This window comes from Lolium rigidum, chromosome 3, assembly GCF_022539505.1.
Source record: "Lolium rigidum isolate FL_2022 chromosome 3, APGP_CSIRO_Lrig_0.1, whole genome shotgun sequence".
NCBI classification, from domain to species: domain Eukaryota; kingdom Viridiplantae; phylum Streptophyta; class Magnoliopsida; order Poales; family Poaceae; genus Lolium; species Lolium rigidum.
Window position 1 is genome coordinate 19,380,891 of NC_061510.1, and position 23,719 is coordinate 19,404,609.

General features: G+C 46.9%; 2 protein-coding genes across 2 annotated transcripts; one reads left to right on the forward strand and one right to left on the reverse strand.

Annotated features, from left to right (window-relative positions):
* The first annotated feature begins 14,067 nt into the window (after nucleotides 1–14,067).
* LOC124701249 (cyclin-dependent kinase A-1) lies at nucleotides 14,068–17,927 on the forward strand. The gene is made up of 8 exons (XM_047233296.1): nucleotides 14,068–14,142; nucleotides 14,258–14,442; nucleotides 14,757–14,877; nucleotides 16,677–16,850; nucleotides 17,056–17,219; nucleotides 17,311–17,398; nucleotides 17,490–17,543; nucleotides 17,628–17,927. The coding sequence occupies exons 1-8, from the start codon at nucleotides 14,134–14,136 to the stop codon at nucleotides 17,715–17,717; spliced, it is 885 nt and encodes a 294-aa protein (XP_047089252.1). The 5' UTR covers nucleotides 14,068–14,133; the 3' UTR covers nucleotides 17,718–17,927.
* A 634-nt stretch (nucleotides 17,928–18,561) lies between these two features.
* On the reverse strand, nucleotides 18,562–21,338 carry LOC124701250 (post-GPI attachment to proteins factor 3-like). Its single transcript, XM_047233298.1, has 5 exons — nucleotides 20,936–21,338; nucleotides 19,836–20,100; nucleotides 19,545–19,744; nucleotides 19,270–19,457; nucleotides 18,562–19,095 (listed from the first exon to the last, which is right to left on the reverse strand). Exons 1-5 carry the CDS (start codon nucleotides 21,052–21,054, stop codon nucleotides 18,809–18,811), a joined length of 1,059 nt encoding a protein of 352 aa, XP_047089254.1. The 5' UTR covers nucleotides 21,055–21,338; the 3' UTR covers nucleotides 18,562–18,808.
* Nucleotides 21,339–23,719: the final 2,381 nt, after the last annotated feature.

Here is a 23,719-nt window from a genome sequence, read left to right on the forward strand (position 1 = left end):
TAATTCAACATAATTAAAAATCTAGGTGAACTCCCACTCAAAATAATATCCCTCGCATTTTCTTAGTGATCACACGAACCAAATCCACCGCACCTAAGCCCGATCATCACGAGACAAGGTGTGATTTCAATGGCGAACACTCAAAGTGTTCATCATATCAACCATATGATTCATGCTCTACCTTTCGGTATCACGTGTTCCGAGACCATGTCTGTACATGCTAGGCTCGTCAAGGCCACCTTAGTATCCGCATGTGCAAAACTGTCTTGCACCCGTTGTATGTACTTGTTGATTCTATCACACCCGATCATCACGAGATGCTTCGAACCGACAAGACTTGGTAACGGTGCTACTAAGGATCAACATTTTATTATCTTGAGATTTTAGTGAGGGATCATCTTATAATGCTACCGTCGCGATCTAAGCAAAATAAGATGCATAAAAGGATTAACATCACATGCAGTTCATATGTGATATGATATGGCCCTTTTGTCTTTGCGCCTTTGATCTTCATCTCCAAAGCACGGACATGATCTCCATCATCTTCGGGCATGATCTCCATCATCGTCGGCGTAGCGTCAAGGTCAATGGCGCCGTCTTCATGATTGTCCTCCATGTAGCAACTATTACAACTACTTTGAAATACTACTCAACATGAAATTTAAAGACAACCATAAGGCTCCTGCCGGTTGCCACAATACAATAATGATCATCTCATACATATTCATCATCACATTATGGCCATATCACATCACCAAACCCCTGCAAAAACAAGTTAGACGTCTCTAATTTGGTTTGCATATTTTACGTGGTTTAGGGTTTTCGAGAGAGATCTAATCTACCTACGAACATGAACCACAACGTTGATACTAATGTTTTCAATAGAAGAGTAAATTGAATCTTCACTATAGTAGGAGAGACAGACACCCGCAAAGCCTCTTATGCAATACAAGTTGCATGTCGAACGAGGAACAAGTCTCATGAACGCGGTCATGTAAAGTTAGTCCGAGCCGCTTCATCCCACTATGCCACAAAGATGCAAAGTACTCAAACTAAAGATAACAAGAGCATCAACGCCCACAAAACCATTGTGTTCTACTCGTGCAACCATCTATGCATAGACACGTCTCTGATACCACTGTAGGATAACGTTGCATAGAAAACAAAAATTTTCCTACCGCGAACACGCAATCCAAGCCAAGATGCAATCTAGAAGACGGTAGCAACGAGGGGTTTATCGAGTCTCACCCTTGAAGAGATTCCAAAGCCTACAAGAGGAGGCTCTTGTTGCTGCGGTAGACGTTCACTTGCCGCTTGCAAAAGCGCGTAGAAGATCTTGATCACGATCCCTCCGGCGCCACGAACGGGCAGCACCTCCGTACTCGGTCACACGTTCGGTTGTTGATGAAGACGACGTCCACCTCCCGTTCTAGCGGGCAGCGAAAGTAGTAGCTCCTCTTGAATCCGACAGCACGACGGCGTGGTGTCGGTGGTGGTGGAGAACTCCGGCGGAGCTTCGCTAAAGCACGCGGGAGTTATGGAGGAGAGGGGGGCGGCTAGGGTTTGGGAGGGGGTGGCCGGCCACTCAAAGGGGGCGGCCAGGTTGTGGTCTTGGGGTGGCCGGCCCCCTCCCCTTGGCCCCTCATTATATAGGTGGAAGCCTCAAGTGTTGGACTACAAGTCTCCGAATAAGACCCGAACCCAAAACCTTCCATATGATAGGGAAACCTACGCAAGGTGGGAATCCCACTTGGGGTGGGATTCCCCCCCTTCCATATGGGGGGGTGGCCGGCCCCCATAGGGGGAGTCCACTTGGGACTCCTCCCCCACTAGGGTTGGCCGGCCATGGAGGTGGAGTCCCTTCGGGACTCCACCTTCCTTGGTGGTTTCTTCCGGACTTTTCTAGAACCTTCTAGAACCTTCCATAGAACCTTCCGCTCATTTTAATTCACATAAAATGACATCCTATATATGAATCTTATTCTCCGGACCATTCCGAACTCCTCGTGATGTCCGGGATCTCATCCGGACTCCGAACAAATATTCGAACTCCATATTCAAGTTCTACCATTTCAACATCCAACTTTAAGTGTGTCACCCTACTGGTTCGCGAACTATGCGGACATGGTTGAGTACTTACTCCGACCAATAACCAATAGCGGGATCTGGAGATCCATAATGGCTCCCACATATTCAACGATGACTTTAGTGATCGAATGAACCATTCATATACAATACCAATTCCCTTTGTCACGCGATATTTTACTTGTCCGAGGTTTGATCTTCGGTATCACTCTATACCTTGTTCAACCTCGTCTCCTGACAAGTACTCTTTACTCGTACCGTGGTATGTGGTCTCTTATGAACTTATTCATATGCTTGCAAGACATTAGACGACATTACACCGAGAGGGCCCAGAGTATATCTATCCGTCATCGGGATGGACAAATCCCACTGTTGATCCATATGCCTCAACTCATACTTTCCGGATACTTAATCCCACCTTTATAACCACCCATTTACGCAGTGGCGTCTGGTGTAATCAAAGTACCTTTCCGGTATAAGTGATTTACATGATCTCATGGTCATAAGGACTAGGTAACTATGTATCGAAAGCTTATAGCAAATAACTTAATGACGAGATCTTATGCTACGCTTAATTGGGTGTGTCCATTACATCATTCATACAATGATATAACCTTGTTATTAATAACATCCAATGTTCATGATTATGAAACTAATCATCCATTAATCAACAAGCTAGTTAAGAGGCATACTAGGGACTTCTTGTTTGTCTACATATCACACATGTACTAATGTTTCGGTTAATACAATTATAGCATGATATATAGACATTTATCATAAACATAAAGATATAAATAATAACCACTTTATTATTGCCTCTAGGGCATATCTCCTTCACAGGCGACGGCGAGCGTGGGGCCGTAGCTGCTCCACCACGCCCCTGCCCCGGCCACGGGGGCGCCCAGGGCCACGACCTTGACCGCCTCGCCGGCCACCAGAACCGGCCATGGACTTCCTCGCGGGCTTGGCTGCGTCGCAGGAACACCTAGGCGGCGCTACGGTCGAGCTTTGTGGCGGCTAGGGTTTCTTTGGAGGAGTGGATGAGAAAGAAGAACCTGCGCCCCTTTATATAGGCCGGCGGCATGCGGTGGCCGCGGGACGCGTGGCGTCGCCATTAACGTGGTTGGCGAAGGTGGGCGGCCGCTCGGAAGCTGAGGCATCATCGCCATTAATGTGGCGCAGAGTGCCGAAGCGACGCAGCGGCGCAGTCGCTGGCGCATTTGAGAAGACGCATCGATGCAGGATCCCTGCCAGGCGGGCCCGACGAAAAGTTCGCCAGACGCGAGCGGACGTTTCCGAACGTCCGCAGAGACGCATCCGAGGCGCATATTTGGGCCAGGTTTGCGTCTCCGCGGACGGCCCGGTAACTTTGCGTCGCCCCGCTGGAAGTGGTGCCAGACACATTTCCGGTCACGGCGGACACAAACGGTCGCTCAACGTTCGTTTGCGTCGCGTCGCTGGAGATGCCCTAAGGCCGTGGTCCCGCGAGTTAGTGAGCGGTGAGTTTGGTGGAGCACGAATCTGGGTCAAGGTTGCGAGGGTCGGGAAAAATCTTTGTTGGTATGGCCGACACCGACGCGGTGACACCCGCGGGTGCCACTCTTCCTTCAAGGGTGTTGGCCGCTAGGTGAAGCCCTCCTCCCTCGTCCCTGCGTGTACCATAGCTGCCTTTTAAATCCAAACCTACTAGTGTTCATGCCTGATACCTCCATGGTGATGTGGTTTCAAGAGGTTTTATGAATGGCCTTTAGGTACTTGGTTGGTAGTTCGAGGAAGTAGTATTTTACCAGAATTTTTTTGAACTAGCCCAGTACTTCCCCATTTCTTGAACTTCCATACACATGTAAAGGTTGAAATTTCTCACTGTCATATATATGCATGCTCATGTTATATGGAAGAATTATAAGCGCTGAAGATTTGGAAACTCCACCTTAACCTTGGCACCCTAGTCTCACCCGTGTCACTTCCATCTTTTGTGTGAGATCTTGATGATTTTGAGTGAATCGTTCGAGATACATCACCAACATTGAAGGTCAAATTAATAACCATCTATTGTTACCTTTTGAAGGATGTGCGCCTTGTAGCCAGCTATGGGTCACTTAGAGCAAGTATAATAAGGTCTAGTCACCTGGTTACAAGGATTAAAATAATATATTTATGTCTAGTTGGATGAGAGAGAAGAGGAGAGAGAATGTGCTCCTAGACAAGGTCTGGGAATGAAATGTGGGTCATCTATTGAAAAAGTAGTACATTCTTATAGTCAACTATTGTACTTGTTGGCTACATGTTGACTATAGATGACATAGCATCTTACTTATAGCCAACAACCGGCTATACTATTGGAGCCGTCGATTTTGGGAAGGAATGAAGAAAGTTCTTAAAACCATAGATTGACGAATAAATGTGAAGATCTACCCATACTCGATGTCCTAGCTCGATCAAGACGGGATTGGTGGATCCTTGGGCCGAAGCCTTCGTGTCTAGTCCTCCAACAAACGAGGATATAGGATTGTGCTAACAATACTATTAACCTCTTGGATATAAACCTATTTGTTTGCGATCTTCTCAATCTTCAATCCCTCATTTTGTGATGTCAATGTTTTGACAAGATTAAATTTATTGAATTGCATACTTATGATGGTTGTTGGCAACACATACTGACATGGGGATACCTTGTTTGTCAGACCAATCGATAGAACCACCAATACTCGTTTCGTAACACAATCGTTGTAAACCTAGTTGGTCCGGCGACCATGCCCACCATCAGTATACATCGGATACCTTGTTTGTCTGACCAATTGACGAAACCATTAGTGCCCCTTTTTCCCTAAAAACCCAAGTCCATGAGAATGGAAATTTCCGAGATTAACTCTCGTCCCATACAATGACTTCATGAAACCTCCATTTTCACTAAGATATTTTGCTGACCTGTTCACCGCCATCTGGTCGATAGTGATCGACATTTCATGGTTTTTCTCGGCTCCGCCGCTACCTTGGATTTTATTGTGGTACATTTTTTAGGCCTATAATAGCCCTACCAAATGTTGGCATTACATTTTTTATGACAAAAACTCTTCCTCCCGTCTTTTGCCAAATTATTTGACAGGAACTAGAAGAATACCCCGCACGTTATAGCATAAATCTTTGAATAACCTTATTGTATAATTGAAAGGGTATAAGACGTATGAAATATGAAGCTGTATATGAAAACTTGCAAGGTTCAATTGGTTGCAATAGTCGAGGGGTTATATTTAGTTGACTAAAATTGATGTGTACTTTACGACCGAGAATTAGTGAAGTGGACAATTGTATGGCTAAAAGGAATAGATGGCATGGATATGTTGCATGTAAAGATACACTATAATTAATGATGTTTAGTGACTAAAATGGTGGGTGATATGGCATAGACTATCATGAATGATTGTTAGTGATGTTTTACTTAATTAGACGTGCTCCCTCATAGCTCGCATTGTGATATTATTTTGAGACAGATGGAGTATATAAATATGTGGACGAAGTGTACATTGACAAATAATTTCTTGCAACAAACCAAACATTGGCCAAATTTTGATTTTTTTAGGAGAGGCCAAAACTTGATAGATAATTACTACTCCGTAGGTTTTTTGGCACAGGCGTAGGTTGGGCAGTAAACTAACCATACCCGTAGTATTTAGTTCTCTTGGGCTCTTTGCTTTTTTTCTTTCTTTGAGAATTCTTTTGGGCTTTTTGCTGCGGCGACTCCTATATGCCAACCAGATTGGCACATGACCGCGCCGCACACCCTCGCGAGTGGTGTGGGCCAGCCCGGTTAGACGTTTTTTTCCGGTTTCTTTCTCCCTTTTCTTTTCTTTTCTTTCTCCCTTTTCTTTTCTTTTCTGTTTCCTTTTTTGTTTTTGTTTTTGTTTTTGGTTTTTGTTTTCTCGTTTTATTTTTGCAATGGATGAAGCCTGATGATCAGGGGATACGTGAACATCCATTCTCTGCTCGACACGTGTCTAATGACGTTAGCACTGTACACATATCGACGCGGTCTTGCATGTCGAGTGGAAGGGCGGAGAGACGCGGGAAAGGTGCACGACGACGCGCTTGGCCGGGGAGACACCGACGCGACCTCAGATGCGCGAGGTGGAGGCCGGCGATGTAGTGGCCGTAAGTGACTAGCCGTTAGAGGCCACTAGTGAGTAGCAGAATCTAACGGTGGTGGACCAAATCCAACGGTAATAACCGGGTGCTCACGTATCCCCCTGATCACTAAATCCACTCTCGCATTTTCAATTCTGTAAACTTAAAAAATGCTCAAGTTTGAACAAATACAAAGTGAAAGAATGTTTATATTCAAAATTTGGATGAATTTCGAAATTTGAACTATTTCACAATTTCTAAATTCGAACGAATTTCAATTTTTGAACGAATATTTTGAAATTCGAACGATTTTTGTTTTTACAAACAGATTTTGAATTTTAAACAAATTTAAAATTAAATATTTTTAAAGTTTATAAACAGGAAATTTTGAACAAATTTTGAAAATAGGAGAAGAAACTGAAAAAAACGTTAGATTTTAGAAATAAAACTGTAAACAGGAAAAGGAATAAAAAAGAAAAAAGTTGTTTACCTGATGGGCCGCAGCCCATTAACAGCCGCCGGGTCAAAGGGGTGTGCAGCACCCAGTACCTGCCGACACGGTCGGCATATAGCACCTTCCCAGCAAATCCTATACATCGCCCGGCAGCGGAGCCTATTAACGCCCGCAAGCATGGAGGTTAGGTTGGGCCGCAGCCCATGTACAAGTGTTCTTGCATTTTCCGGTTTTAATACCTTTTTAGAATATTCTGTTAGTTTTTTCGTTCGGTTTTCACTAGTTCGACCGGTTTGTCATTTTTCTGCCTTTCTTCGTTTTCCCTTCTTTTATTTTTTTATTTTTTAATCTCAAATTCGAGCAAATTTTAAACGCGAGCAAATTTCAAATTCGAGTGAATTTTAAATTCGAGCAATTTTTCCCCAGCTTCAAAATTGGTTCAAAATTATTTTCGCTCAAAGTTGAATTTTGTTCAAATTATTTTTTTACTCGGATTCGAATTTTGTTTAAAATCAAATTTTGCTTAGATTCAAAAATTTGTTCAAAATAAAAAATTCTCGTATTCGGAACTTGAATTTTTCTCAGATTCGAAATCTGTTCAAAATTTAAATTTGTTCATTTTTAAGAAATTAATGCAAATTGTCTGGAGACAGTGGTAACCACTAGGAACCCAGGTCTTTCCCATACTCAAGCAAAGGCGTAACCACTAGGATACCAGAAACTCAATTCGGCTCAAGGGTGCGTATGGTGTCCCTCTACCATAAAAACATATTTCCAAGTGTTAATTTTTTTTGATAAAAATATTTACTTGTACATCTCCATAATACATGTGCGTTTGTCAAGTTTCTCGAAAAAATGGTATTTTTGTAGTCTATGTGAGAAAGAGAGAATTTATCTTTTGACAAGTCTTTGTTTTTGCACCAAATTTTGTCTTTTTTACACACGCCACACGAGAAGTTGATTTTTCATGAAATGACTTTGCGAGCACGTAGCAAATGAAGATGTTCGTGCGAAATTTTTGTTTTAAATTTTTTGATATTTCAAATATGTCTAACATGCATTTCAAAATAAAGGAAGCATACGCTCCCATGTAACAAAAAATCACTCCCCTATGATACATGCTAAATAATGTTGGAAAACAGAGAAAGACCATCTTAGTTTCAGCGAACGAGTAAATTAATGGATTGTCCCATCCGCGGGTGCCTTTAAGCGATACGTACAAATGCATCGCTAATGGTCGATGTATAGGCGCGCCCCACCTTCCTTTGCTGTTGTGAGCTTATGATGAATACCCGTAGCAATGTGCTTGAACAAGCATACTTAGGCTGTTCATAGTGGGGAGTAACTTACAGTAGTAACATATGCCATGTTACTAATCTATGTTACTACCTTCATAGTGGGTAGTAACTTATATGTGGTGTCATGCATAGTATCATTTATTATGTTGTAGATTCATCTTGCCTTGAGGTGTGTGATGTTATGATAACATAGCTAGTTACCACCTCATTCTTTTTTCTTCATTTATTAGCATGCTATGTCATCAAAATGGCTTGAGATGTGTGATGTTACTAGCTATGTTACTCCACTATGAGCAGTCTTAACACCGAGCCCTCACAGTTTCTGTTCTTGTTTCTTGGATAAAGCCCACATCGTCTGTCATAGCCATTTCAGCACACAATGCCCAGCTGTAATGCCGAGCCCGCATCATTTCTCTCCCTTCCCTCATATATAGCCATTTCAGCGAGTTAGTAGTACTGGTCATCCATGACACTCGTTGTTGCAACAATGCGACACCATGCAAATGCATGCCCTCACGCAGAGACAACCAGGCCAGAGCTTCGGACGATGAAAGCACGTGCTCAGTTTATTGTTGTTAGCATAATATGTGATTATGTTATTACTGAAATTAGATTGAAGACGATGTTTAGTAACGCAGTTTAGCGGTAAACGCTTATATTTGTGGACCATGCTTTACGGGCACCTCTCTCCGAGTACTATCATAGTACCATGCTTTACAAGCCCATCACAGTGTACACGCCAGTTCAGCGTCCTTGCTATAGGCATCAGACCATCCTTCAAAATCGATCTTCTGCGTAACCTAACTATCATCAAATCTATTTTAGCTACCCCGTATGCTTTTACATATTAGTTTAGGTTACAAAGTTCGACTTCAACATGTAACTTGCTTGTATAATCTATATCTGTAGCCTTTACATATAATTGACATAACTTCAATAATTGCTGTACTTCCTCCATCTCATAAAGATACATAAGGGCATCTCCAACCGGCCGACCCAAGCGGGCGCGCTGGACCGTCCGTTTTGGGTCGTTTGCGTGGCCGCCTGGACACGCGGACAGCGCCCACGTCCGCGTGTCCGTTTGGGTCGCACGCGGCGCCCAACGCGGCGACCCAAAGAGACGCCACGTGGTTCGTCTTCGTTGCGCGGCGCTGCGCCATGGCAGGCCTCGACAGACAGCCATGGTGGGCGGTTGAACGCGCGGAAAGATCCCGCGCGCACCAAGGTTCCCGCGCGCGCGAAAACGCCATTGGCGCGCGCCGCGCCCAAGTTTCCCGCCGACCGCCGGCTATAAAGACGGCGGCGGTCTCTACACAGCACCGCATCACCGTTCTCTCCCCTCCACCTTCTCTCGGTGCCATGCCGCGCACCCCGCAGCCACGTGGGCCAAGCTCTCCTCGCCACCCGGGCCAGGTTCCCGCGGACGGAGGAGGAGGAGCGCGCGGACTCGCGGTGGGTCGCCGACGACGAGGCGCTCCGCGTCGCGGCGGAGGCGGTGGCGACGAAGGAAGGGGATGCGGAGATGGTGGAGGCGGCCGCGGACGGATGTCACGAGACCGCGGACGGCTGGTACGAGGCCGCGGAGGAGGGGGCGGCCGCCGCGGAGGAGTCCGTCGACGAGGAGGACCTCGCGCTGGCGAACATCAACGCCGCCATCGAGGAACGTCTCGCCGACCTCACGCGCGTGACGAAGGAGCACGAGGCCACTCGCCGGGCCGGCCGCCGCCGATTAGGCGACCTCCTCGGGCGAAGAACCAGCCGCTCGCAATGCGAGCAGCCCGTCACCTAATCCGTATGCCCTCGCCCGAGCGGCGCGCCCGGGAGGCCGGCAGCGTCGGTGGAGCGCGGCCGGCAAGAGCGCATGCGCCGGCGCTTGGGGAACCACGAAGCCCAGGCCGCCGGCCGCGTCCGCTCGGAGGCGCGCACCGCCGTGGAACGCGCGGCCCTGCAGAGCCGGAGCTATGCGGGAAGCGGATGGTGCCGCAGCGAGAGGCGGAGCGCGAGCGCGCCCGAGGCGCGCGGACGGAAAGGAGGAGGATGAAAGCCTCCGCCGCCGCCGCCGCCGCACCACCCAGCTCGTAAGCTGGAGTGGAATCCTCACGCGTACAGGCCGCCCGCGTCGAGTGAAATCCACAGCCCCGACGGCGAGCCGGCGAGGCCGCCGGCCCCGTACGTAGTAGGATAGAAGTAGTAGTTACAAAAAATTGTAATGGGTTGTTTTAAATGAAAACAAATGTTTATGTCTATGACACGCGGGCCAGGGGCGGACAAGGGGCGGACGCGAGCAACCAGCGTTTCACGTCCGCGGCCACGCAAATCCGGCCCAGATTTGGGCCGGGTTTGCGTCGTTCCGGACGCCGCGGCCATCCGTTTTAGGGATGGGTCCGCGCGCTGGGCCGGGTTTTTGTCAATCCGGACTCGCGGGCGCGGGATGAGTCACCCTCCCGTTGGAGATGGTAAGGGAAGGAGTAGCTGCAGCACCAACGATGGAGTAGGTAGCAAGCATGTCATCCCGGCCGTGAAGGACATCAACAGCACTTGTGTGGCACCACGCATCGCCACGAGGCCCGGAGCAGGCCCATTCCACGGCGTGCCGACGGTGTGGCCTCGACTGCTTCACTGGCCAGTCGGAACACTAATGGCGGGCAACAACCAGGGAGTGGAACCTGCATCGACCTGCGCGCACGACAAGACCCGACTGCTCGGACTGCGCGGGAGGGGGCCAGCCAGGCAAAGCGGAGGCGAAGGAGGTGGAGAAGAGAAAGCTTTTGGCTCTGCCGCCCTCGTGCTGTTTACTTCGAGGGGCCGAGGCCGGCCAGCTTTACGCCGCCTGCCTGCCTGTAGCGCCAGGGGCGCCAATGGATTTGCTCCCGCCTTCATGGCCGTCACATGCCGAATAACAGTCTCGTCTTTTCACGCAGCGCGCGGCAGCGCGATGACCCGGCCGCAGTCTCATCCTGCCGACTTGCCGTGCCACCACCTCGCCGGCGTACACTGTGCTCCTTGATCGGTGCCCGCTTGCACCGTTGCACGGCAGTCCGGCGGCCGGCCGGCGCGCGCCGCACTTGACAGATCAGACACTTGAGAGGCGGCGAACGCGATCGAGTCGCTGCTGTACGTCTTCCAAGCGGATAAGGCGCGCGTCCGCCCCGAGGCCCGATCTTTGGCAGCCGATGCGTGCTCCGTCCTCGGTGCCCGCGATCGCACTCGTCCACGGCAGCCGGCAAAGCGCGGCGTCCCTTTCCCGTCGTTCCAAGACGTCTTTGTGTCCATGCGCGTAAAGCTCGCCCGCTCGCTCCCACGGTGCGGTGCCGGTGATGGTGTCGTGCACCTTGAGACATACTAGCGAGCTTACAAACATAAAAATTGATGCAAACAAATAAAATTTTCTTGACACGTAAATATTTTATATGATGTTAAGCATAGTAACTCGGTACTATGGTACTCCCTCCTTGCCATAATATATTGCACATTGGTTTGCACGAAAGTCAAACTTCATTAACTTTGACCAAGTTTATTGAAAGAATTATCCATATCTACCATACCAAATATATACCATATTAAAATATACTTCATGATGAATCAAATGGAATTGATTTGATACTCTAAATTTTAATATTTTTGGGTACAAACTTGCTCAAAGTTCACATGGTTTGACTTCCAAAAAATCTTAGACACTATATTTTGGCATAGAGGGAGTAATAGCAACATATTTAAATATAAGCTGAACCTACAAACATATCGATAATAAAGGTTTAACGTTGTCTAGAAGTTTCAGGCAATGGCAAAGCTCTACTTTCCTTTTTTTTATTTCACCAAGATCGAAAACTTTTGAATATCCCTCGCTCGATGTAGCACGTCATCAAATCTTTCAATAAGTAGATCATGTTTAGCGAAAATCTCCAGAAGTGCCTTATTTAAAGCTGGAGATGTTGTGTTTGAAACATGTTAAATACCCAAAAATATTTCAATAATATCACTTTTGTTCACATGCCTACAATTAGATAATATAAATCAGTTGAATGACACTACATAGAAAAGAAGTAAAGAAAAAAATAACATACTTCGACACTTAGGTGTAGTTTTCTTCCCCTTGTTGTCCATCTTTCGATCACAAAACCACAACAACAAACTGTCAGAAGTCTCGTAGAAAACCTAGACGCGCTAGCCACTGGCGCCAGGTGATCTGCAGAACTGCGATGTGCATACGGGCCGGCAGGGGGAGTCGGACGGATCCGCTTGGAAGGAAGCCGCTAGGGCAGGGCGTCGGGCGGCCGGCGGCGCAGGGAGTCTCGTACTCACGTCGAAGACGAACAGGCAAGCGAGCGCACGGGACTGCCTGGGCGAGTCGTTTTCCTGGAGCACGTCGCACGCGAGCGGGTGGTTTTCCTGGGGGCTGAGGCCTGATGTTCGATCCCGTATTGCAGTCGATCGATTTGACGGTGAACCTGGCTCCTGGCATCGCACGGGCAGCCAAGGCAGGAGCCCAGTTTGGTCCCGTGGCCCATTTCCTCTTTTTTCTTTGGTTTGTTAGTTCAGAAACATATAGAACTTGCACCAAACTGACTGTATGTCTATAGATACGTATATATATGCAATTTTTTTGTCAAAAATTAAGGTAGGGCAGCTGCCATACCTTGTCCAAAGGGGAGCTCCGCCCCTGTCGATGATGGACACCACACCTGACGTACTGTACGTGTACTTCGACTGAGTACGTTCGTAGTGCAAAGCGCGCGGTTCAAGCACGATCAATCCACTCATTGGCTAGTGCGTCCGATCGTCCTGCTGATCGATCAACCATAGTCCATAGCTCGACGAACTTAACAAAGACTGTTTTGTACATATTTTCAAAAAAAAAAAAAAAGACTGTTTTGTACATGGAAGTCAGTCCTCGCCCAACACATGCCACTTTGTGGCCTGTGCGACCTACTTGTCATCCCGTCCTTGTCCACCCAATTTGGTTTCACATCCTTCTCAACGTTTTCCAAACCAAAGGTGTATAGGCGACGGGAAAACCTAACCTACCTATTCTGTTTTGTAGCTCCCCGTTTGTTTTCACGTGCTTTACGATTCAGAGTTTGTTTGATTCAGAAAAATCCTATAGCAATTTTGCAGGATTTTCATTATTAGGAATTTTTCCTATGTGCATCGTTTGCATAGGAATTTTTCCTATAATTCTAGCTGTCCTAACTCATGTACGAATTCTAAGCATCTTTTACATGTTGATCGCCATTTTATCGAGATCTATACATACTATATTATGCCATTTTTGGTTTTCTATGAGAGATAATGGCAAACTTGACCTCACCATGAGACAAGGAAATTGGCCATGTTGTATTTTGTTTGTTTAGTAGTACGGCAAATATACCCTCTAACTAGTAATACCATGACTTCCTTTTGCCGCTGCTATCCCAAAAGTAATTTTCATTGCCACTCTAGTGACATGGTCTCATTGAAGAAGACAAAGAATACCCCTTGCAGAATACAAAGAGAGTATAGATTGGTTCACTATCATTCTAGCACGATCAGACCAAAATCACATAAGCCCAAACCGATTATAATTCCAACCTAATCGAGTTAGGCACAATTTCAATACGCACCGATAATTCCGAGGCTCACAGCATGACATTATAATGTGGTCGGTACACCTTAACTATGTAACACATATAATGAAAGAGTGCCGAATAGACAACGCGACTTAGATACCGCCAAGTTTTTGCAATCGTTTTGAGGCAATTTTCATGCAATTTGATTCCATTTACTAGATAATAACCTCACTAAATCCATTTCAATTTTCAACAATAAATAAATAGAAACCCTAAAAAAAATCCACCCATTGCACCCAAGAAATTAAGAAACCCACAAAAAGGCAACCAAACCAAGGAGGGTGGACTGAGGGAGAAAAGGCTCAGTCAAACGGCTGATAAAGGTGGAGGACCTGCAGGCTGCAACACCAATATTTACAAGGCCAGCCAGAGAGAGAGAGGAGGAGCAGCCCAGCACCAGCACCAGCACCCAAACCCCAATGGCGGCAGCAGCTTTGCCCGCCGCTCTCGCTCGTCCCCGCTCCTGATCCCCTTCCCCCGCCTCCCGCCTCCTCCTCCCCCTCCCCTCACCCGCCCGTCCATTCCGCCGCCACCACCGTTCGCCGCCGCCGCCGCGCATTGGACGCCGATGGACCAGGTAAGTAACCGGCGCGGCACGGCGCGATCTGCTTCCATTCGGACACGAGTGCTCCGGTACTCCGATTCGATTTCCTCGTCTCACTCTTCTCAACTGTGTGTTTGCGCGTGCGCAGTACGAGAAGGAGGAGAAGATCGGGGAGGGCACGTACGGGGTGGTGTACAGGGCGCGGGACAGGGTCACCAACGAGACCATCGCGCTCAAGAAGATCCGCCTCGAGCAGGAGGACGAGGGCGTCCCCTCCACCGCCATCCGCGAGATCTCGCTGCTCAAGGAGATGCAGCACGGCAACATCGTCAAGTGAGCCCACGCCACTCCCCTCCCCCTCCTTCCCCCCCTGTTTATCGGACAGCATTGACTTTCTTGCTTACCTACTATTCCCGATTTAGGATTTAGCAGTATCGATTGGCTGAACTAGCTCGGATTGATTGATTGACTGAAACGGGCATTAACTCGGCCTCTGCGTTTATGCAACAGTAACCACGCCCGGTTTTGATTGATGGCGCCATGTTAATGTAGTACTAGCATCACTAATGTCGTTGCATTTGTGGTGAGGATGGGGTGGTTTGCGGTGCTGCTATGCTGAGGAGCTCTACTCATTTGCTTGCTTGCAGGCTACACGATGTCATCCACAGCGAGAAGCGCATATGGCTCGTCTTCGAGTACCTGGATCTGGACCTCAAGAAGTTCATGGACTCTTCTCCAGAGTTTGCCAAGAGCCCTGCGTTGATCAAGGTGAGCAGATAGTCATGTGTGCCGCTGTGAACTTGCTTCTACTGCTTTCCATGTATAGTTGGACCGTGAAGCACTCGCTTGACCCTGTCCTTGTCAATGGTTCCGTACATGTCATACAGTAGTGTTAGGAAGAGCTTGTGACAGAACCAATGCTTAGTGTTGAGCAGGATAAGTAATGTTACTAAGGAATAGGCACCTGGTTGTAGACTTGTAGTAGACCACAGTTTCAGTCCAGTGCCTTCTCATTTCGTGGAATTTTTTTTTAGCTCCCATATGCTGTAGATTGATTGATTAAGCACAAGACCAAAGCGGAACCCACATTACGTCTCGTGCGCTCCATATATGGCGTATCATCCGTCTTCTTCTGTCACTGTGGTTTATTTGGCAGGACAGTGCCCATTTTTTTGTTCACTAGGGCCACACTTTGCGTAAACGAGTATGCACAGTTGGGGAAAAGTACCCATGTCTGTATTGCCCTGTGCACCTGTTCACTGTTGAACTTGACAACTTGTTGCACCTGAATGCCATTATGATATATGGACATGTGATGTTTCGACATATATGTCTGTTTACTTTAGAGATGCCATGTAAGTACGTTGTTGTGCTAACATTAGACTTTTCTTAGTCCAAAACTAGCTGAATTCCAATCGTGACAGATGCTCAAATGTATAGTTTGAAAACAGTTATGTTTGCTATACATATGCAATGTTTATGTTCGTAAATGTGGTTGTAATTGTCTGTTTACTTTAGAGATGCCATGTAAGTGCGTTGTTGTGCTAAGATTAGACTTTCCTTAGACTAAAACTAGCTGAATTCCTGTCGCGGCAGATGCTAAAATTGCAGTATGAATACAGTGTTGTATTTGCTATACAGATGCAATGTTTATATTTGTAAATGTAGTTGTAGTTCTTTAGAAATGTAAACGTTTCAGTGTTTATCTGATTCTTCTCCTTTATAAACTTGCCCTGGCGAAATAAATGATCTAATATTTCTCTATTTTATCTGCTCAATGTGGAGGACATCTCAAAGCAAACGTTGGAGTTCTTTGAACCCTGTTTTAATAATGTTAGTAGATGACTCTCAGTAACGCGAGTACACTACATGGACAATCAACCAGTATTGCCTTTTAAGACTGCCTTGGGCTCTAGTACCAAACCCCATCTTGGCCAGCCATCTCCTCAGATTAGATCCACTGTACAACACTCTTTGCTCTACAGTAACTCCTGTAGGCTGTAAATAAAACATGGCTTCACTGTTAGTGGTAGCTTTGTTGTAAATGATTGGCTGTGTGGTACCACCACCATCACCCCAGTGCTGTATGATCCCCATGTGGTCACCGTTTCTGTCATGTTTGTTGTCTTTGTGCAACAATTTACTGCACACAGAGCTGGCACTGTTTCCTTCAACTACCACTTCTGACAGCCATGGGCTGTGGTCTTTTGGGTCAAATTAGTTGGTGCATTTCTTTACATGCTATTATTTTCTGATTGCTGATTAGTATACCTGTTCCTTGGCATATAGTTCTGCAGGTCATGTTAGAGTTTGCTTACAGTATGAATTGTGGCAATATATTTTTTGATCAACCTAACGGTATATATAAACATGAAATTCATGCAACATTGTTTTTTATCAAGTTGCTTGTACTGGTATACAAAGAGCAATAAAGATAGCATGAATGCAAGCATTATATTCTATTTTACTGTCTTTATGCCTTCATTCCTAGCATATTTGTCTTGACTCAAAATGCTTCTGGTTGCATCTTGGTATGTGAGTATGTGACTGTTTTCTTCTTTCTCCAGTCATATCTCTATCAGATACTCCGCGGCGTTGCTTATTGTCATTCTCATAGAGTTCTTCATCGAGATTTGAAACCTCAGAATTTATTGATAGATCGGCGTACTAACGCACTGAAGCTTGCAGACTTTGGTTTAGCCAGGGCATTTGGAATCCCTGTCCGTACATTTACTCATGAGGTATTTTTCTTCTATTACTCGTTTACAAGTGCCTTGAGAACTGTTCCAGTACCACGTCGCCTTTTGGCAGGATCTTAGCATACAATTTTGCATCTTAGTATGTACTACATATGATTTTGCATCTAAACAAGCTCATTGTTCTTCTATCGATCCAACACCATGTCACATCAACTCACAAGGCATGTCTATGGGAAGTATTTTTCAGGTAGTAACATTATGGTACAGAGCTCCAGAAATTCTTCTTGGAGCGAGGCAGTATTCCACACCAGTTGATGTGTGGTCAGTGGGCTGTATCTTTGCAGAAATGGTGAACCAGAAGCCGCTGTTTCCTGGTGATTCTGAGATTGATGAATTATTTAAGATATTCAGGTTCGATTCTCTCCCTGATTTCTCATCTGTTAAGAGCTCTTCTTGTCTACTGTATCTGATGTACGTGTTATGTTCTGGTTATTCAATGAAGGGTACTTGGCACTCCAACAGAACAAACTTGGCCAGGAGTGAGCTCCTTGCCTGACTATAAGTCTGCTTTCCCCAAGTGGCAGGCAGAGGTGTGAGACCACAGCTTAAACTTTTCATTAGGCAGTGCCATATGTATCATGTCACTGATATTCCTTGACTGGAATCTTCACTAATCTCCAGGAGCTGGCCACTGTTGTCCCCAATCTTGGATCTCTTGGCTTGGACCTTCTCTCCGTAAGTCAAAGACACACCCGTCTATGATCATGAACATGACACCACATACTGTAACTGTATTGAAGTCCTTCTTTTCACTTGCAGAAAATGCTTCGGTTCGAGCCAAGCAAAAGGATCACAGCTAGGCAGGCTCTGGAGCATGAGTACTTCAAGGACATCGAGTTGGTACAATGAGCTGGCTATTTATTTGATGTTGCATTGGTTGACATATGTATGAGCTGGGCTGCTCATTTCATTCCTTTCGTGAACGTTGTGGCTTTGGCATTTTTGTCATTCAGCTGGATAATTCGGATCTGGTGTGTTGGAGGTGTACTCAGGAATGCTAAATAGATTACCATCTTGGTCTCTATTTGTTCAAAGTAAATATTCCCGTGTGTTTGTTTATCATTGAGCATTTGGTGGTTTGCAGTCGATATTTTAACCCATTGCTTCATCGGGTTGCAAGAACTGCGATTGCTCATTGTATACTCTCCTGATACAGGATGTGAAACTGCTGGCTCATGGAGATAGGGATTTAGTTTTTTCAAATATTTGCTGAACAAAAAATCGATGAGCCATGAACTTGCAAAGTATGCTCGAGCCAATTATTGGATGGCTTGCTGAATCAACGATTGCCTGATTGACACTTCTTGTTTTGACAATGAGGATGTGATCCCTTCTGCTAGAGTGATGGTAATGTAAGTCCCTGTTTAATCACAAAAATGAGGTTGACTTTGGATGGTTTAATTTTCTTGGGTAGTTCTCTTCTAGGCATAATAGTTTTACGTTGCAAGCTGAAGTCACAGCTCTGTACATGTCACTATGCAAGGCTCGTCAGGCAAAAATAAGAAGAGTATCAATTCGTTGATTCAACCCATGCAAGAAAGTTCTGCTGAGCCTTGTTTAATAACATCTCTAAGCAGTCACACACGTTAGCAAAAGAGTATGTTTACACCTCTAGGCAATCACACGCCTCCGCAAAGATCATGTCAAGATATTATCCATAAAATATCAAAACAGCTATATCAGCTAAAACAGATGAACAACACAAACCTATCAAATATTCCATTGGCTTATAAATAAGAGAATACAAGAGGCTATCAGTAAGTTTCAAACCATGTAAACCTCGTGGACCGAGGCAAAAAGTAGCATGGAAAAAACAGTAATTCACAGACGAAATCACCTAAATTTACATGAAAAAAAACCCATCTTTACATAAAGCTGAGTGCAGAAAAGTTTTCACAGATTAAACCACCCCCAGTTGATATCTGCGCTGCCAAACCTTGTCATCGTTTCTTCTTCATGATTGCCGTCGTGCGCATCTCAGCATCTTCCTTGGCGAAGCTCCACCAGAGGTACGACATGGGGATAGCCATGGCAAGGCAGATTGCATGACCATCTACATACCCCCAACGTGGAGGGACGTCTTGGGCTTCCAGGAATACTGAGAGGATACCCCCAAGAGCAACAAAGATGATCTTCAGCCGTGAAGGATGCCTTGTCATAGCAGCCCACAATGCCCAAACGAGGAGCTGAGCAATGCTAATAACAGTACAGACCTTCGTGTTCAGGCCTGCATAGTTTATAAGGTTAGGACAGCTAAGCGTTCAATTTCCAGCATCACCACCAGGAAATACCAATCTCAGAATTTTAGCACTGGCAGTAAGCTTTTCTCAATCCATGATCATGTATACGCGAAACAAAGAATTTTGAAACTGTGAGAAACTAGCTTCAGTGTGAAGGTTACCTTTGTTAAGGTCGTAGAAGTTCAGGTACAAGATGTGGGTGGTCACAAAAGCCAGAATTGGAGCTGCAACCATCACCCGTGAAGCTTCATCCCTTAAACTTGAAGCTCGCAGTATGGCCAAGATTAGGGAGTAGCCCAGGAAGGCAGCAGTTGATGAGAAATATAGCTTTTCTGTCCAAGCAGTATCACTGCAACAGGTGGATGAACCGGATTATCTAACTACTGACCAAAAACCATCTGAATGTATGTTTTTCCACTTAGTGGACTGGACCTACCAGCTATGATATATGGCACTCCAGAACCACGAATTCATGGCCAGGAGCCCGTAAATGTGCCACAAACCAGTATATTCATAGTACGTCGCTTGAGTTTCAGGTCTAAGAGGCAGCTTGTACGAAAGCAAGAGGAAAAACGATAGCCATCCATTGAACTGCACAAGAAGAGTCAGAGCAGATAGAGCTGCCGAAAAAGGTTCCTGCAAATGAAACAGCAGCAGTTGTGTGAGTAAGCGGAAACGAGACGTTAAAATGCTGCAGCTAAACTGATTATGTGCTCCAACTAGCTACCTGAAACACGGATGCACGTTTCAGAGGCCATTTGCCGTGATACTTGACCGGCCCTAGGTTAAGCTCTTCCCGTTCCTCCTCCCTCTCCATCATGCAGTGGTACCGGCACTCGCTGTTGCAGTTCCACTCCTTCCACTGCAGGTACAGCGGCTCGTGCGCGTACCAGGATTTGTCGGCGAGCTGATCATCGGTGGGAACAATGCAGTGCTTGATGATGGAGTCCTCTTTGAGGGCGCCGGTCCTTTGGCATTCCTCCACGCAAGATCTGGTAAGAGGAAAGGAAAACGTGAGCAACCTGCATGCCGGTTGGTTTCTGGGTCAAGCCATACGCCCACCCCTCATGGCATTGCAAACAGAAATTCAGAATGCTGATCACAAAGTTCTCTCGGGAGCCTCAATCCCCAATTCCCCATCTCCTCAGGTTCTGTCGCATACTACTGAATTCAAAATCTGAATATCGCGCAGGCAGCTACAAACTAATGCCCTTCCTCCAAATAGGGACTAGGGACAGACTCGCAATGCTAAATTGCTAATACACAGCCCGAGGAGCATCTGATTCTAAAACCGCGATCTCCCCAATTTTGCGAGAGAATATCGAATTCGAAATCTAAAACCGCGCAGCCGCAATCTAAATAGGTTGGGAGCAGGTGAAATACAGATCCATCACGCACGCAAACTTTGGCAGGAGGCTTGGGGCGACAACGCCATACGCGCAACAGTAGTTGACACGGCACCCGAAATCCCAAACGCGCCCGACGGTTTTATCCTCCTCTTCTTGAGCTGATGATAGTGGAAGTAGTTCAACAGGACAGGTACGCCATGCAAATCGCAGCCCCGATTGGTACATGTACATGATTGTTAGAACCAGTTGGAGCTACAGTTCCCCGGAGAAGAGAAGAAATCACCGTGGTACTACTAGTACTAGTACCAACAATGTTAATTAAACAAGGAATATGTCGTGGTACAGTAGTAGTAGTGCTGGCTGGGTGGAGCTGCGTGCGTTGCGTGCAACTAGCACGAACCGCCCCAACCGCCAGCGAGGAAATAGCGGCGGGAGGAATCTCGTGGGGAGAGGAACAGGTAGCAGGAGTAGTACCCACCTGTAGAGCGGATCGGCGTCGCCCTCCTCCGCCGCCGCGGCGGCGAAGGCCGTAGCCAGTAGACCGAGAAGCAGCAGAAGCGGCAGCAGCAGCGACCCCTTCCCGCCGAGCACCGCCATCGTGTCCCGCGGCTCCGAATTCGGCGGGTGGACTCCCCGGAAGCTACCTACCTAGTGCGTAGCGGGAGAGCGGGGCGCGGGGCGGGGATCCGAACATAGCCTGCGAAGTCAGGCCAGTAGGGGGAGGACCTCGTGGTGGTGGGAGAGATTGGAGGAGGAAGAAGGTGCGTCGTGGGAGCGATTGATTGACGCTCCCGCGGCGGAGGAGGAGTATGGGTTGTTTTTTCAGTTGGGGAGCGCTCCGCGTGTTTGGGGGGAGCAAATCGACAGGGAGGACGATGAGACGGGAGCGCACGGTAGACGATAGCAACAGCTTTTATTCATTCTGGACTACTTTTCCTCCTTGCCTATCTATCTCTCTGGAAGTCTGGAGGGAGTCTGGATGGACGTGCGTGCGCCGCTCGCTCGCATCGCATTGGTTGTCAATGTCAGGGATGGGCTGCGACCCCACGGGGACGGCGAGGAGGGGCTGGGAGTAAAATAAACCGGCACTGACAGTCACGGATCCAGATTGGGGCACGGAGCACCTCGTGTTTCCTTTTTTTTTTTTTTTTTTTTTTTTACCCTCGATCTGTGTTACATACTGCAGATTCGAACTTACGCACTAACTCAACACCACACTCACACCACACGCACACCACTAGTGCACAAGTTAGACTTCAGAACTATACACACAAAGACACATAATTCTAGGTGTCCCTGTGAGCTAGGAGTTGTGGCACATATGTGTGGAGTGATTTTATTCCGGAGCAAAGCCTCTGTGAGACACTCGAAAATCGTCCCTCGCGGGATCGATCCTGTGCGGGCTGGCTGGCCACTGCCATGCCAAGCCACTGCGCTGAGCCGCGCGTCTCACCTCGTGTTTCCTTTGGTTTATTCACGTACATACACGTATCTTTTGGTTCCCGCCATACTTTGCCAAGTCAAAGTTTGGCAATTTGGCATGTATTTGATTCTTGCCACACTTTACTATTCATATGATCCACTTGTCATAGAGTAAATTTTTTGCCAACTTTTACCACACTTTATGGCTTCTAAAATCCTAGCCACATTTTTATGGCTGCCACACTTGCCAAAATTAGGCTTGGCAAAGTGTGGCTGGGAACTAAACAGGCCCTGAGAACGCCTCTTTTCTCGTGCCATGTTGCTCAGCAGGTGTGGTTGATGCTTCACATGATTGACCATATTTATAGACAATCTTTCAAACATTTGAACCACATAATTTCCACTAACAAAGTTAGATAGCATTTAGTTTGGTCATCCATCCTCCTAATCATCATTTGGAAGGTATGGGAGTCTAGGAATTTGATGTAGCCCCGCTCACCGACGTCGCTACACCAAGACCAACAAGTCCCCCAAGTGGACCAATGACGCGAGCCCGAGTTAAAGCTCTACATGATGAGGTGAATTCGCTCCTATCCACGTATGCTTTTGATACTCCTTTGGATGGCTTGCTACTTCATGCAAATACCCTATGTTCAATCAGGTACATCGACCAAGACGCAAGCCATGAAGGCCAAGCCAATGGAGAGAGAGCTGGAAATGATGAAGATGGAGCTACAGCGCCCAGGCCGGAACTTCCGCTCCCCAGGACCGGAACTTCCGGCCAGATGCCTTCCAGCGCCCAGAAGACAGGCTCCAGCCGGAACTTCCGCCCCGAGGGACCGGAACTTCCGCCCACCGGAACTTCCGCCCAAGTTCCGCCCAAGTTCCGAAAGTCGGCGAAAACCATACTGGATGTTACTCATGGACAATGGCGCAATTCTGAACAAGGCCGGAACTTGGCGGAACTTCCGCCCCGACCGGAACTTCCGCCCGTCCAGACCGGAACTTCCGCCCCTGGCCGGAACTTCCGCCCAAGTTGACCGGAACTTCCGCCCCATCGAACTTCAGCACAACAACACTTTTCAGCGTGTAACTTATCCCTTCGCCCCCACCTATAAATAGGCTGGTTGCCTCAGATCTGGATTAGACTTGATGTAAGAGAAAACATGAGCTATGCTCCTTCCCGCGGGAAACCCTTCTAGATCTACGAATCTACGAAGTTACCTACTCTTCTAGGCGATTGATCTCTTCCATTCTAGGAATTCTAGTGTTTTGGATCTTTTGCTTTTGCAATTCTATCTATTTGCACTCTTTTCCTCTTTGGAACTCTATCGATTGCTATTGCCAACCTTTTGTGAGGGATTCTACTCCTTGTGGGTCTTTTTCTTGCAATTCCGTTGGGTTGGTGTATCGGGCCAACGAAGAACAACCGGTTGTGTGTGTGTGTTGCGTTTGTATCTTCGATCCACCCCGCCATCCACCCACGTTCTTCGCGTTCATCCACCTCCCCACGAATCCCATCCAAATCCGTGAAGATCGGGCACATCCAAGGACTTAGTCCACATCATATGGTATCGCAGCTCTTTGGTTGCCACGGATTTGACCCCCACATCCCCAATTCCACCAATTTCGCCCAAAAAAATTCCAAATTTTTTCCCAAAAATAGCCCCAAATTGGCCTTGGATCGATCTCTCGATTTGTTGAGTTATTTGTGGTTTTGCTCCAATAGAAACTTGCCTTTGGTGTTGATCTGCAATTCCCCCACCTTCCCACAGCTTCTAGTGCCAAATTTTCCTCGAATTCGAAGGATTTCGGCCCGGATTTCCGCCCAAATCGACGA